Below are 17,474 nucleotides of genomic sequence, written 5' to 3' on the forward strand. Positions count from 1 at the left end.
TTTAGAGTCTAGATTCTGTCTCAAATAACATTACATGCATGGAATTTGTATGGCGTTGCCATGACAATAAAGTCTCAGACTCTTGTTATAGCCTTGAGTTCAGACAAAAAGTTTTATAAGCGCCAGGCCAGATATCATGATGGTAAAATCTCCCCACTACAGTGCAAAGGAAGTTATTGTTGTTATTAAACCATGTAATTGTCTGCTGACAGGTGGAGACTTGGAATGACCTGCAGGTCGGCATCACGTCCCAGAATGCCTACATCCGGGTGAACGATGGCCGCCATGTGCTGGTGGAGTATGACGAACCGCCCGATTATGACATCGACTTTGATGCTGATATGTTCATTGGAACCAGTGCAAACAATTCTATAGGTATAGCAACCATTCAAACAGCCAGAGATGATTTTATTTTCTGTTTTTTATATTGTATGTCTATAGCAGGATATATTTAAGGGTGGGATTTTTTGCAGACCTGTGGTAGATATTAGTAGAAATATCCTTTCACTCTCTGCCCATATTTTAATTTCCAGTAATAACCCTTAAATAATCACAAAATCTCTGATAGTCTAATTATAAATTGAAGCTGTACCAAAAGCATACAGATCTATAAAGTCCTGTGTTAAAATTTGCTTTAAAAAACCTATAAAATCAGGAGTCGTAATTACCAAAACAAATAGTGCGTGCAGGCTATTGTTTTTTTTACTGTATTTGTTTAGATTTATCCTGTCTGTGGAATGGTGCATAATGAAGATCCCTTGCTACTAATCTAAAAGAGTAACCCGTAGCATGGCAATAACAGGTTTCATTATTTGTGAGGTCACAACCATATGTTCGATACAACAGGGCTCGAATTTAAGAATTTGTCTCTTATGGCAATTTAAAATCTTTAAAATTTTAAATTGCTGTGGGTGAAATGGCCATCAATGGCAATTTAAAGCTGGCCCACGGCAGTGTTTTTTTAATGACATTTTACAACAAATAAATAAGACTGAAAGGTTATTTTGCTGTATGTAGACATATTTTAAATGAACTAATGTTATATACTGGCAGATAATGTACACCAGGCGTAAACATTTTGCCATCATTAAGGAGCTTTAACAACAGCACTTTTGTGCCATTGGTGATGCTCGCGGCACTTTAAATCTCAACGACGGCAATTGCCGTCATTAAGTTCGAGCCCTGTGCTACATAACCCTAATTAAATGTGTTGAGTGCATCATTAAATAAAACATTTCTTCCTTCTTCCTTGATTAGAATGCAGTAAACACTTGCGTAATAGCTGAATAATACTTGCAGGCTTTCATGGGGTTATATCTGAACTGAGACAGAACTACAGACCACTGAATTTGATTCGATCGACGGACTGGGTGGGGCCGGGATCTCCATCTAAACAGAAGTCAGTTGTAGAAACAGACCTTGGTAAGTCTTAAAATTAACATAGAGAACTTCTTTGTAAAGGACATAAGATCAGTCACCTTCACTCAGATGTTCCTTATCGCATGTGTTATATATAGAGGATTCGTCATGGGTATTTTTTAATATGGAAAATATCAACCGAGTCTATGTTAATCGGTATACCGATTAAGTAGACGAGGTTGATATTTCACATAAAAAACACGAGTAGCGAATTCTATTTATCCTATAACACTTCTAAAATAACATTTTAATTAAAATTTTAGTAAATCACAGTACTAAAGTCGCCGCCATCAGTAATATGACATCATCACAATTAGCACAAATTAGTTTGACATCACGCATTTTAACTAAATTTTTGAAAACATTGCGCTCAGATACACAGGTCTTATTGGCTTGTAAGCAAATGACCCATCCACAGCAACACATTACCTAGAAACCTTGCAAATTTGTATACTGGGTTAATACACTAAAATTATCACATGGGTTTATGACATGGATATCATGGGTAAGTTGTAGGATAAATTTATTATATGTACAGCTGTGATTTACAGCTCATTGTCCCGACACTATATGTGATCTGGGATATTTTATGTACAGCTGTGATTTACAGCTACTTGTCCCGACACTATATGTGATCTGGGATATTATATGTACAGCTGTGATTTACAGCTCCTTGTCCCGACACTATATGTGATCTGGGATATTATATGTACAGCTGTGATTTACAGCTCCTTGTCCCGACACTATATGTGATCTGGGATATTATATGTACAGCTGTGATTTACAGCTCCTTGTCCCGACACTATATGTGATCTGGGATATTTTATGTACAGCTGTGATTTGCAGCTCCTTGTCCCGACACTATATGTGATCTGGGATATTATATGTACAGCTGTGATTTGCAGCTCCTTGTCCCGACACTATATGTGATCTGGGATATTTTATGTACAGCTGTGATTTGCAGCTCCTTGTCCCGACACTATATGTGATCTGGGATATTTTATGTACAGCTGTGATTTGCAGCTCCTTGTCCCGACACTATATGTGATCTGGGATATTTTATGTACAGCTGTGATTTGCAGCTCCTTGTCCCGACACTATATGTGATCTGGGATATTATATGTACAGCTGTGATTTACAGCTCCTTGTCCCGACACTATATGTGATCTGGGATATTATATGTACAGCTGTGATTTACAGCTCCTTGTCCCGACACTATATGTGATCTGGGATATTATATGTACAGCTGTGATTTACAGCTCCTTGTCCCGACACTATATGTGATCTGGGATATTATATTACAGCTGTATGTACAGCTGTGATTTACAGCTCCTTGTCCCGACACTATATGTGATCTGGGATATTATATGTACAGCTGTGATTTACAGCTCCTTGTCCCGACACTATATGTGATCTGGGATATTATATGTACAGCTGTGATTTACAGCTCCTTGTCCCGACACTATATGTGATCTGGGATATTATATGTACAGCTGTGATTTACAGCTCCTTGTCCCGACACTATATGTGATCTGGGATATTATATGTACAGCTGTGATTTACAGCTCCTTGTCCCGACACTATATGTGATCTGGGATATTATATGTACAGCTGTGATTTACAGCTCCTTGTCCCGACACTATATGTGATCTGGGATATATGTACAGCTGTGATTTACAGCTCCTTGTCCCGACACTATATGTGATCTGGGATATTTATGTACAGCTGTGATTTACAGCTCCTTGTCCCGACACTATATGTGATCTGGGATATTATATGTACAGCTGTGATTTACAGCTCCTTGTCCCGACACTATATGTGATCTGGGATATTTTATGTACAGCTGTGATTTACAGCTCCTTGTCCCGACACTATATGTGATCTGGGATATTATATGTACAGCTGTGATTTACAGCTCCTTGTCCCGACACTATATGTGATCTGGGATATTTTATGTACAGCTGTGATTTACAGCTCCTTGTCCCGACACTATATGTGATCTGGGATATTTTATTCCTTTGTTTCTCTAATGCAGGGCTTCTGCAGTTGTTATAAAAATCCAAAAATGTACTAGCCACGATTAAAAATTCACTAGCCCTACTTTAAGTAAATACAATTTTACTACTAGGAATAATTGGATGTGTCACCTAAAGATTTCGAGGAGAGTAGGGGGCAGGATATTCATATTTACAAAATAGACTTAAATGCAGCATTTGACAACTTCTGTTTTTTTCACAATGCGTCAGGCAAGGCAATAGTAGTTATTGACTAGCCTAACACTGAACATCACTAGCCATGGGAGTTGGGCTACTATAATCTAGAAGCCCTGTCTAATGGCAACAGGTACATGTACTTGCAGTTGTTGGTTTCCTTTCGGGTTTCATTCTGAGTCTATAGTCAGGCCACATTGAATAGTGTATGTTTAGTGATATTATTTTTACTTTATTAAGACATGTATGCAAGCATCTACTATAGATACATGTACCTCAGTTTCTGGTAATAATTAGTTAGTGCCCTGGGACAGACCCAGTATTTATTTGATTTTTGATGGGTTTTTTTTTCTTTTTTCTGCTTTCTTTCAGAGCCAGAAATCAGCCATTCTGAATTCAGAGGGCGGTTCTACGCAAAACTTTATTTTGAGCATACACAAGTACTGCAGATACAGCTGATAATGCAGCTATACGCCCTGGATGGCCTCATCCTCTACAATGAAGGCCAGGTGCCGGGGTCCTACGTCGCCATGTTCGTGGAAAAGGGAGCCGCTAAAATGTGTTTGAACTGCGGTATAGAGACAGAGTGTCAAGAAAGTGTCGATTTGCAAGTAAGTTGCTCATTAATGTGTTTGAACTGCGGTATAGAGACAGAGTGTCAAGAAAGTGTCGATTTGCAAGTAAGTTGCTCATTAATGTGTTTCAACTGCGGTATAGAGACAGAGTGTCAAGAAAGTGTCGATTTGCAAGTAAGTTGCTCATTATAAAGGCACTGTTCCTAATTTCCAGGTACATAATTTTTCTTTTTTACATAAATACATTTTGTGGTATAACGAACATGATGATGACTAGAAAGACATTGGATTTCCCAAAACTGATACTTTATGAAATATTTTTTTATATATATTATAGTACTATGATAATAATTTTGTTTTCAAAATCTTGATTAGTGATATTTTTAGTCAGTTGCAAATTAATTAGTAATTACATTTTAATGTTTTAAAATTGTGTAGCAGTCTCTGAAACTTGCTTAGCGAAATCGCGACGCGATACTGACCAAAATGTTCCCTTAAGATATCTTAAAACATTTCTTCAAACCTCATTTCTCCATAGCTGAAGCGGTGGTACTACATCACCCTGGAAGTCTACGGATTGGAAGCCGAGCTGCGTATCGACCGACACCCGGCCATACAGATAACCGGTGTGGGCAAGAAATACTTTCCTGACGGAGAACTGTTCCTGGGGAAGCCGGAGCCTGCTGAGTGGCTCATCATCGAGATGGCGACGGGCGTAAAGAAGGGATTCAGTGGAATAGTCAACGTGCTGGTCGTCAACGGCCAGAGGTACTCATTCAAGAGGGCCGCTCTCATAGATTCAGACGGCTTCATGAACTCCATGGGATACACAATGTCAGGTCGGTATAATCTTGTACCTTGTGTTTGTCCTATAATTTACCCATATGTAATGTCGATGTCATAATTCATGGACTCTATGGGATACACAATGTCAGGTCGGAATAATCTTGTACCTTGTGTTTGTCTTATAATTTACCCATATGTAATGTCGATGTCATAATTCATGGACTCCATGGGATACACAATATCAGGTCGGTATAATCTTGTACCTTGTGTTTGTCCTATAACTTACCCATATGTAATGTCGATGTCATAATTCATGGACTCTATGGGATACACAATGTCAGGTTGGTATAATCTTGTACCTTGTGTTTGTCCTATAACTTACCCATATGTAATGTCGATGTCATAATTCATGGACTCCATGGGATACACAATGTCAGGTCGGTATAATCTTGTACCTTGTGTTTGTCTTATAATTTACCCATATGTAATGTCGATGTCATAATTCATGGACTCCATGGGATACACAATATCAGGTCGGTATAATCTTGTACCTTGTGTTTGTCCTATAACTTACCCATATGTAATGTCGATGTCATAATTCATGGACTCTATGGGATACACAATGTCAGGTTGGTATAATCTTGTACCTTGTGTTTGTCCTATAACTTACCCATATGTAATGTCGATGTCATAATTCATGGACTCTATGGGATACACAATGTCAGGTTGGTATAATCTTGTACCTTGTGTTTGTCCTATAACTTACCCATATGTAATGTCGATGTCATAATTCATGGACTCCATGGGATACACAATGTCAGGTCGGTATAATCTTGTACCTTGTGTTTGTCCTATAACTTACCCATATGTAATGTCGATGTCATAATTCATGGACTCCATGGGATACACAATGTCAGGTCGGTATAATCTTGTACCTTGTGTTTGTCCTATAACTTACCCATATGTAATGTCGATGTCATAATTCATGGACTCCATGGGATACACAATGTCAGGTCGGTATAATCTTGTACCTTGTGTTTGTCCTATAACTTACCCATATGTAATGTCGATGTCATAATTCATGGACTCCATGGGATACACAATGTCAGGTCGGTATAATCTTGTACCTTGTGTTTGTCCTATAACTTACCCATATGTAATGTCGATGTCATAATTCATGGACTCCATGGGATACACAATGTCAGGTCGGTATAATCTTGTACCTTGTGTTTGTCCTATAACTTACCCATATGTAATGTCAATGTCATAATTCATGGACTCCATGGGATACACAATGTCAGGTCGGTATAATCTTGTACCTTGTGTTTGTCCTATAACTTACCCATATGTAATGTCGATGTCATAATTCATGGACCATGGGATACACAATGTCAGGTCGGTATAATCTTGTACCTTGTGTTTGTCTTATAATTTACCCATATGTAATGTCGATGTCATAATTCATGGACTCCATGGGATACACAATATCAGGTCGGTATAATCTTGTACCTTGTGTTTGTCCTATAACTTACCCATATGTAATGTCGATGTCATAATTCATGGACTCTATGGGATACACAATGTCAGGTTGGTATAATCTTGTACCTTGTGTTTGTCCTATAACTTACCCATATGTAATGTCGATGTCATAATTCATGGACTCTATGGGATACACAATGTCAGGTTGGTATAATCTTGTACCTTGTGTTTGTCCTATAACTTACCCATATGTAATGTCGATGTCATAATTCATGGACTCCATGGGATACACAATGTCAGGTCGGTATAATCTTGTACCTTGTGTTTGTCCTATAACTTACCCATATGTAATGTCGATGTCATAATTCATGGACTCCATGGGATACACAATGTCAGGTCGGTATAATCTTGTACCTTGTGTTTGTCCTATAACTTACCCATATGTAATGTCGATGTCATAATTCATGGACTCCATGGGATACACAATGTCAGGTCGGTATAATCTTGTACCTTGTGTTTGTCCTATAACTTACCCATATGTAATGTCGATGTCATAATTCATGGACTCCATGGGATACACAATGTCAGGTCGGTATAATCTTGTACCTTGTGTTTGTCCTATAACTTACCCATATGTAATGTCGATGTCATAATTCATGGACTCCATGGGATACACAATGTCAGGTCGGTATAATCTTGTACCTTGTGTTTGTCCTATAACTTACCCATATGTAATGTCAATGTCATAATTCATGGACTCCATGGGATACACAATGTCAGGTTGGTATAATCTTGTACCTTGTGTTTGTCCTATAACTTACCCATATGTAATGTCGATGTCATACTGCCATTTGATATTTACCATTATTAATTCAGTTAATGATATTTTGCTGTCAGTGGGTCATTTGTTTACAGCCAACAAGACTTGTATACTTGAGGGTAACGTTTTTATGACATTTAGTTGAAGTGCGTGATGTCAGACTACATTTATGCACTGGCTGGAACGAAGGCGTTTTACCCAGGTGCTTGGATCTTAGGAGGTGGCAGGACATAGCCCAGTGGTAATGCATTCGCTTGATGTGCAGCCAGTCTGGGATCGATCCCTGTCGGTGGGCACCATTGGGCGATTTCTCATTTCAGCTAGTGTACCACGACTGGTATATGTGCTATCCTGTCTGTGGGATGGTGTATATAAAAGATCCCTTGCTACGTATCGAAAAATGTAGTGGGTTTCTTCTCTAAGACTATATGTCAAATTACCAAATGTTTGACATCCAAAAGCTGATGATTTATAAATCAATGTGTTTTAGTGATGTCATTATACAAAACTAACTTTAACTGGCTTGAACGAGAAATAGCCCAATGAGACCACCGACGCGGAACGATCCCAAACCAACTGTGCATCAGGCGAGCACCTTACCACTGGGCTATGTCCCACCCACCCGAACGTCTCAGTGTCAGATTTACAGTTTGTTGATGTCGTTACAGCCCACCTGGATGAGATTCTGGAACATGCAGAAGACATTGTGTACCTGAAGTGTGATTTTACCGACTTCGGCAGTAAGAATGCCTACGCAGAATGGCTGAAGTCAGACAGACTGCTGAAGGCAGATCTTGGGACCATCATCATTCCAAAGGTTTTGTTTTTTTATCACTTTTATCTATGCCTCATGATATTGAGCTGACATTTTGGATTTAGGTTTATCATGTGCAGTTACAGATCAAGTTTGACTTTCATGGGGATTTACACTCTTTTTGGACAGAATTATTGCCAGATAAAGTTTGACTTTTATGGAAATTTATTCAAGGGCTATAATTGTCAAAACAAAATTGGAATTTATCCATGTTTGTCAGAGTTATGGCCCTTGAACTTGGGGAAATATAAAAATTAGTTTTTCAGACTATTTCTTCGCAATCCATCAAGATATTGAGCCAAAATTATGTGTTTAGCTTTATTATAAAATACTGTTATAGATCAAGTTTGATTTTCATGGCGATTTATCCATTTTTCACAGAGTTATGGTCCTTGAACTTAGGAAATCCAAAAATAAAATGGACCGGGTAGAGTACATGTATTGCTTTAGTAGTACTCTCAGAATGCTTGTTTTATCTTAATTATGTTTTTGTTTCTGTATGATAGTTGCCTGGACGTCGAAATGAAAGTGCAATCCACCTGTTGCCAGGGAAACACACGCAAGGAATGTACTCTTGTGCTGTCAACAAGAATGGGCGTATCATCATGACCCATGCATTTTCACTCTGGAGACACAGTGTTAGCTTGAGTAAGAGAATCATTTTGTGTTGTGAATGAGAGACAGATAATTTGAAACTCCTTGTAGCGAGTTTGTTGTCATACGTTAACAGAATAGACTCAGAATAGAATTTAACACTTAGTCTAGTAATGAATAAGATATACTCTTCAAAAGAAGAAACGCAAAACCACATTGTCGTAACATTTGGAGAATTGATTTAATTATTGAATGGTGAGTCCGATAATTACCAAATGTTGCAGGATTGTTCACAATTCACTCTAGTCCATTGTGAGTAAGTGATAGGACACACCACCAAGGTCAAGGTCATCTGGAGTCAATACCGGGTGTGGCCTCCGCGTGTGTTGACAACTGCCTGGCACCGCCTGCCCATTGAAGCAACCAGAGTACGGATGACGTCCCGGGGGATGGTGGCCCACTCGGCCTGCAAGGCTGCTGCCAGCTCGGGCAGGGTCTGGGGCTGTGGTTGTCGCTGTCGGAGGCGTCGGTCCAACTCGTCCCATAGATGCTCAATTGGGTTCAAATCCGGTGATATCGATGGCCAAGGAAGGACATTAATGTTGTTGTTCCTTAGGAACGCCGTTGTGAGACGTGCTGTGTGAGGCCTGGCGTTGTCATGTTGGAACACTGCGTTGGCGTTGGCCATAACTGGAACGATGTGTGGCCGGAGGATCTGGTCAATGTAGCCCTGTGCATTCAGGTTGCCCTGCACGTGGACCAGGTCAGTTCTGCCAGTGTGTGAGATGGCTGCCCACACCATGACACTACCCCCGCCGAATCTGTCCACTTCCTGCACGCAGTTTGCTGCATAACGTTCACCACGACGCCTATACACGCGACATCTTCCATCATGACGTCGGAGCAGAAATCGGGACTCGTCACTGAACCACACCTGTCTCCATCGCAGTTGAGGCCATTGTCGATGAATCTGGCACCACTGCAGTCGGAGTCGACGGTGTTGTGGTGTTAAGATGACACCTCGAACTGGACGTCTGGCACGAATTCCTACCTCACGTAGGCGGTTCCGTACGGTCTGGTCGGATATCCTGCGCAAACCTGGTATTGCTGCGGCTGTGGAGGTGGCAGTAGTCAATCGTTCCCGAAGGTGGCGTACCCGGATGTAGCGGTCCTGCCCGGGGGTAGTGACCCGTGGTCGACCGGATCTAGGGAGGTCACGTGTTGATCCATGTTGCTGGTAACGGTCCCACAGTCTGGAGATGGTGCTTGGGGACACATGGAATGCCCTGGCAACGGCCGTTCTGGATTTGCCTGCGTCTAGTCGGCCGATGGCATTGTTTCTCTGCGGTTCACTGAGACGTGGCATGTCCTGGATTGTCAACTGTCGGCCAGATACAGAGGCCAGGCAAGCGAACACCCTGCACTTTTATACTGTCGGTGTGCATGTTGCACATGCAGACAACGCACGTGCAGTGGTGACATGCTTTGCACGTGGCTGCGTTTTTGCGAATATTCACATTTTGGAACTTTATTGTACAGTAGCTGCGTTTTATCGAATGTAACCATGGGAATGTGTTTGGGACATGCAATGACCTTATATTCACAAAGCATGAACCGGTAGGAAACATAAAATCGGAGTTATAACCCATTTGTACCCTTTTGCGTTTCTTTTTTTGAAGAGTATATGTTTTGCATTATGGGTGTTAACTTGGCAATACATATGAGTTCCCAATTCTTTGGGTTACAAGATATTTTACACCAAATAGCCATAGTTTAACATGTACTGAGGAATCATTTAACAAGTATTCCTTTGTTTTCCATCCATCCATTCATCCATCCATCCATCCATTCATCCATCCATAGATCCATCCATCCATCTATCCATTCATAGATCCTTCTATCCATTCATAGATCCATCCATCCATTCATCCATAGATCCATCCATCCATTCATAGATACATAGATCCATCCATCCATTCATAGATCCACCCATCCAGCCATAAACCCATCCAGCCATCCATATATTCATCCATCCATTCATACATCCATCCATCCATAGATCCATACATCTATTCATTCATACATCCATCCATCCATAGATTCATACATCCATTCATCCATCCATATATCCATTCATCTGCCATTATTAAAAAAATCTTCTTATTTATTATACATTTTTCGACAAAACAGAAAATATCTTGACCAAAAGACCAGATTAATATTCTACAGATCTTACATATCACCTCATTTAGATTATTGCTCCACAATTTGGGGAACTTGTTCAAAATATTTTGTAGAAAAGCTTCAAAAAATCCAAAATCAAGCTGCAAGACTTATTACTGAAAAAAGCAAAGAAACACCCACTGCAGAAATAATTAGCTCTCTCAGTTGGCTTAAAATCAAAGAGAGAATTGACTTTAGAACCTGCTATTTTGTCTACAAAGCCCTTGACAAACTAACTCTATCATATCTAGAAACAATGTTTCAAACAACTTCAGAAATTCACTCCTTAAATCTGAGGTCAACTCAATATAGTCATCTTTATGAATTAAAACCAAGAACCGAATTTTATCGCCATAGTTTTTCATGCAGGGGAGCTAAACTGTGGAACACACTACCTTCAAAGATAAAATATTCTCAGTCCCTCGCCTCATTCAAATCCAGTTATTTTAAGCACTATTCAAATAATAATCAATTTTAAGATATACCTTTGTTGTTGATTTTGATGTGTTTGTTAAATAATTATGATGTATTGTGTTATCACTGACTCAAGTTTCTTAACAAATTGATTTAAATATTATTTAAATATTCATAATATGTGCTATTATTTCTCATGCTATACATATTACATGTATGTTGATGTTGTTTCTTTGAATGTATGTATGCATAACATCATGTATAGATTAGAGAGGGCCTCGTGGGAGACCAGTCACCTTGTACTGAATGTGTATACCCTCTGAAAATAAAGAATTTTATTATTATTATTATTATTATTATTATCTATTCATAGATCCATCTATCCATTCATAGACCCAGCCAGCCAGCCAGCCATAGATCTATCCATCCATCCTTTTTTATTGCACAGACGTGGATATGTTAGTACTTTAAAAAAAATGTTTTAGTTTTAACTGGTAGATTTTTTTTTGATTTTTTTTCAGCTATCCTGAATGACCTAGATGAAATTGATGTGGGCATCATAATAGTTTCTGGTATACTGGTCATCGCAATTATAGCAGGCATCATAAGAATTATTGTGTAAGTATATATATAAATTCTGGCTCTTCGTTACTATGTTTGGGTAGGATGTACAATATTTTCCGGCCTATTACACGCACTGGTATATAAACCGCTTCCCTTGTTTTTAGGTAAAGTTCTGAACTATGTCCGTAAATAAGCCGCGGTTAAAACAAAGCCACAAACTTATTACAGTTAATTATTGTTTGTATTTAATAATAATAAAGAGATCCATTCTCCCTTAAATGCAAACAATAAATAATTGTTGGTTTTGTGGCTTTCAGTTTCATTTCATATAAATGGGTCAGTTTGTTAACAAAACACAACATTTACAAATCCCAATATTTTCCCAAAATACAAACAAGAACTTGGTAACGCACTGTTCGTAATCTTTCATTAGTTGCAAATAATAAAATACATAATAACATTTTATTTTTATATATATGATTACAAAGAGTTAAAAAAATAGTGCACAAGTGAGAATTACTTAGTAAGTACTCACAATCAATTACCACGTGTTTCTCTGTAACCTAACTAGTGTGCCGTGTGCAAAAATTATATATTCAGACAAGGTCAGGTCAAGCTCGATATATAGGTCAGTGGCAGTGAATCGAAACTAAGCACAGTCCTGTTGATCGTTTACAGTTTCGACATTGTTTTATCACTTAAAAATGGCGGCCTTTTCTTCAAGATATTTATACTAGATATAATTATGTGTAATATAATGAAATACAACAAAACAAGATATGCACAAAACATTAACGCCGTGTAACATGTTGTACAATACGAGTATAAATTAAACACAGGTGTATAGTTCATTCGTTCAGTATATTAGTTTCCTAATCTAAATTAGCGATACGCCTAGACTACAAAATAAAAAAATTCACATGGGAATGAATGAATGAATGAATGTTTAATGACACCCCAGCACGAAAATGACATCGGCTATTGGGTGTCAAACTGGTAAATGCAAACAAATAACGGAAATTCACATGGGGACCTCCCATAACTGTAAATCAGTGTCTACACAAATGTTTATGCACAACATTATATTCTGCATAAATTAGCATGCTAATTAGATGGGAAATATGTCGACTTGTAATAAAAACATTACAGGTACTCCGATTATGTGATTTTAATTTGCAAGCTTCATACTGAGCTTAAATTCTGATATATTAATTACATACATTACAAACAGGTAACAAACAGAGGTGTTGAAGAGATCAAGAAACTGTTTTGATGTCATTGTTAAGGTCCGGCTTTTACAATTTGCCATTAAGTAACACATTTGATGCACTACTAACAATAAATGTTAAAAAAATCAAACAAAGAAACTTCGCGGTCGAGTCTATTTTTGACCCTGTAAGTGTAATAAATCACTAGTGGTGTATTGTTTCTGGTCTGACTAGACAAAGAGGGCCATTTTATCATAATATTGAAGTCCTTGCTAATTTAATAAACAGTACTAGTCGTTTGGTATGCTATATTATTGTTATGAGAATTTTAAGCAGTTTATATGCACAGCGGTTACTGTAAAATTCATAAATAAAGTGTACCGTTTATAAACAGCAGCTTGCAGTTCACAGCAAAAAAGTAGTGACTTGTAGGCCGAAAAATACAGTAAAATGTATTATTTTTGCTTTAAAATTTGGTAATCCAAACTGTATTTTGTCAGAAAATAACCATTCATTATGTTTTTGGCTTTGTCATAATACAAATTGTATATATCATAGTACTTATTTTGCGAAGAAATACCACGTATTCATTTTGGGTTTTTTGCCTTAATATAATTAAAGTGGGATCTAGCTCAGTCAGTAAAGTGCTTGGATAAGGTGTTTGGGATGAAGGATCAAATCTCCATATTGGATCCATTCTTTGATTATTATTTTTTCCCCCATCTGAAACCAATGCCATAGGACTGGTATATCAAAGGTTTTGGTATGTGTTATCCTGTCTTTGAGAAAGTGCAGATGAAAGATCCCTTACTGTTAATGGAAAAATGCAGCTGGTTTTTCAATAAGACTATAACATCAGAATTATCAAATATTTGACATCCAATAGTTAATGATTAATCAATTAATGTGTTGTAGTGATGTTGATAAAAAAAACAAGCTTTTAACTTTAATGTAATTAATACAGTTCAGGGTTCTTTGCTAAATTAGCCAATTGCCAATTTTTATACAATGTGGCTACAACATTTAGTCTTTGGCTAATAGTAATAAAATATTCCTTAATTTAAGCATAATTTAATAATTTTCAAGGAAATAACCCTACATCAGGGGTGGAAATTCTCGTCGGATCAGTTGTTTTCCTCTCATGGAACATTGCGTTTCCTTGCATTTTAATCGTCCTTTCCTCCAAAATGTGTCAGATGGCACAGATTTTAACCTAGGATTTCAAGAATTTCCAGGATCCCTCTAGATTTCCTCTTTTTTACAGTTCACCAATTCCTACCCCTGCTACATATCTAACAATTGGCTAAAGCAAAAAAAATATTTCCAGTGTCAGCCCTACAATTATGTATTTATTTTGTCAGGGTTCGGAGAAGGTCTTTTGCCCTTGCCAGGGAGACCGCTAGGAAATCATCAATTGTCAGTGGGGCTTCCGTGGAGAAGATCCGTAGACCGTCCGTCAGTTTCCACGACAAGCCTTCGAGTTATGTCCAAGACAACATCGCTGCCAACGCGAGTGTGTTCGGAGAAGACTACCTCGAGGGTAGTCGGTTTGTCATCATCGACGGCGTGCCTGTCATGATTGATGATGATGATGATACGGTAACCACTGCTACTACTGCCGAGTCGGGAAGTACTGCTGAGTCGAGAACTACTGGTGAGTCGGGTACTACTGTTGAGTCAACAGAAGATGAGGGTGAGGATGAAACTGAAAATGATGATCAAACTGAAGATGATAATGATGATGATGATGAAACAGAAGAAGAAGGTAAGAAACACTAACAGAATGAATGTGAGATATGTCTAATGGAATGAAAACAATGCGTCGTGATTTTACAACGGCAGGTGCAGACGTTTTGTACGATAGGGGGTACAAGTCTAAAATGGGCACCCACAGTAATCCAGAATACACAGACAGGCTTAAAAATATCCAGAATGTTAAAATGAAATAATTTCATGATTATATTCATTTGTTAAACAACGGCTTTTCTGTGATCTTCAAACTTCAAGAGATGCGATTTCCTAGCCTCTTACTACCTCCCCAATAATCCAGTATTTCTAACATTTTTAATTTAATATTAATTATGAATCATCATTGAGGGCAATATCAGTTTCTTCAGTCCATAAGACTCGTATACGTCTTCTTAGTTTATGAGAATGGATTTCTCGCAAAATGTGTTCTAACTGATGAGATTTAGTGATGTCAAGTAATCCTATAACGTTGTATGAAATGCAGAGAAAGAAAGAAAGAAATGTTTTATTTAACGACGCACTCAACACATTTTATTTACGGTTATATGGCGTCAGACATATGGTTAAGGACCACACAGATTTTGAGAGGAAACCCGCTGTCGCCACTACATGAACTACTCTTTCCGATTAGCAGCAAGGGATCTTTTATTTGCGCTTCCCACAGGCAGGATAGCACAAACCATGGCTTTTGTTGAACCAGTTATGGATCACTGGTCGGTGTAAGTGGTTTACACCTACCCATTGAGCCTTGCGGAGCACTCACTCAGGGTTTGGAGTCGGTATCTGGATTAAAAATCCCATGCTTCGACTGGGATCCGAACCCAGTACCTACCAGCCTGTAGACCGATGGCCTGCCACGACGCCACCAAGGCCGGTAAAAAATGCAGAGAAATGCAGAAATAAACAGTTGAAACATTACCAAGACAAACATTAAATATTTATAACAAAATAAAAAAGCAAAATGTGATAAATCTAAACATATAATTTATACTGAACAGTTGCTGATTACCTACAAATGCATTCTTTATTTGTAACATAAAAGCCAGGGAATGCCGAATCCACCTGTTTTTCAATATACCCTGTACATTTCTAACTCTGCAAGATATTCTTTACAAAAATTTGACAAGCACTGATCTTGTCTTTGTGGTATTTACAGAATTAAACTCAGTATAAATAATGTTGTTATATTAGTACAGCAAAGTGTTTTGTCACAAGTTTATGGTTGTTTATATTAAAATTAGCACTTGTAAAGTTGTATTACATCACCTACTCATTAATTGGATAGAATGTTTTCTCTTCTTTGTTTTCATTGGTTAAATCTCCAAAGGCAATATAATTTTTTATCGGACCGGTGTGAATCTCCAAAGGCAATATAATTTTTTATCGGACCGGTGTGACACACTTAGGTCAGTATCACTATTTATTACCCCAGTAGTCACTCATAACAGGCAAAATATTTTCCAAATTTTCTCAGTAGGAAATATTCTGTATTGGTCTAACAACAGTACTATTGGACAATTTGACGCTTACAAACCAGTGACCTTGTCGGTACTAAATATGACATCATCACGATTTGGCAAACACATAAAATGACAATGTCATGCAATTTAAAGACTTTGCGTTTAGGGCTCTCTGTTTTTGGTGTTAAATTTATATAAAAATGTCATTTTAATGCAATTTAATATAACAGTGTGTAAAGTGGTTGACATCGTTTCTATACATGTACATGCATGTGTGTCCAAAATAAAGGCTTTTAGAGACAAAATAGCTGAGGTAATAAATAGAATAACAAACTCTGTATCAGTTATTATCAACTTTATGTCCCTTGTGAAATAATTTTCATTTGTCACTCGTTAAAGCTTGTGACAACTGAAAATTAATTCACTCTATTATCCTCTATTTATGGAAGGTCATATGACCGATTTTCTACCAATAAGAAAGAATACAGATATATTCTCATCATGTAATAACAGTTGTTTTATTATTTAATATTATTTTTAAATTTTGTATTTATGATAGATATGTAATTTATTATTATCTCTTGCATATTCTGCGGTACCTGACTTCTGATTCGTTAATATGATGTCACATGTGATTTGGTTAATTTGCTCTGTGGTTAATTTTTGTGAACCGTAAATCATGATATTGCACTATTTCTGTTGTAAAACAGAGAATCCCCAAGCATTGGCCAATAAGTGCTATCGGTTTGATCGACAGAATTCGGAAGTTGTGGTGTGCCTCAATATTTGTTTTTTTGCTCCATACAACACCATATCAGCCTCATCACAGTGTCATAATTGTTTAACATTAATTGTGAGACTGTATTCATGATTGATATATAGTGTAATGTTCCTTGTGTATTGTTTCAGAAGTAGTATTTATGATTTCTGTATAATATTACTACTGCTGTTGCACCCTCACTCTCTCTCTCTCTCTCTCTCTCTCTCTCTCTCTCTCTCTCTCTCTCTCTCTCTCTCTCTCTCTCTCTCCATCTTATAAATATCATAGAAAGCATTAACATATTTAAATAGCATATTTTATTTAGATACTATTGTTTAAATCTGTACTCTGTAAAGTAGTGACCACAGCACCCCAACCTGTTCACTGTCTATGTTCTGA

At 37.8% G+C, this 17,474-nt stretch overlaps 1 protein-coding gene across 1 annotated transcript in view; it reads left to right on the plus strand.

Annotated features, from left to right (window-relative positions):
• LOC121378713 overlaps positions 1-17,474 on the plus strand; it is a 56,360-nt gene that overhangs the window by 30,175 nt on the left and 8,711 nt on the right. Inside the window, exons 17-24 of the mRNA XM_041506996.1 lie at positions 213-375; positions 1,300-1,422; positions 4,002-4,240; positions 4,743-5,043; positions 7,958-8,106; positions 8,610-8,751; positions 11,856-11,952; positions 14,468-14,871. Of these exons, the coding sequence (XP_041362930.1) occupies positions 213-375; positions 1,300-1,422; positions 4,002-4,240; positions 4,743-5,043; positions 7,958-8,106; positions 8,610-8,751; positions 11,856-11,952; positions 14,468-14,871 (1,618 nt within the window). The remainder of the gene's footprint in view (positions 1-212; positions 376-1,299; positions 1,423-4,001; positions 4,241-4,742; positions 5,044-7,957; positions 8,107-8,609; positions 8,752-11,855; positions 11,953-14,467; positions 14,872-17,474) is intronic.

Source organism: Gigantopelta aegis, chromosome 8 (assembly GCF_016097555.1).
Source record: "Gigantopelta aegis isolate Gae_Host chromosome 8, Gae_host_genome, whole genome shotgun sequence".
In the NCBI taxonomy this organism is placed as follows: Eukaryota; Metazoa; Mollusca; class Gastropoda; order Neomphalida; family Peltospiridae; genus Gigantopelta; species Gigantopelta aegis.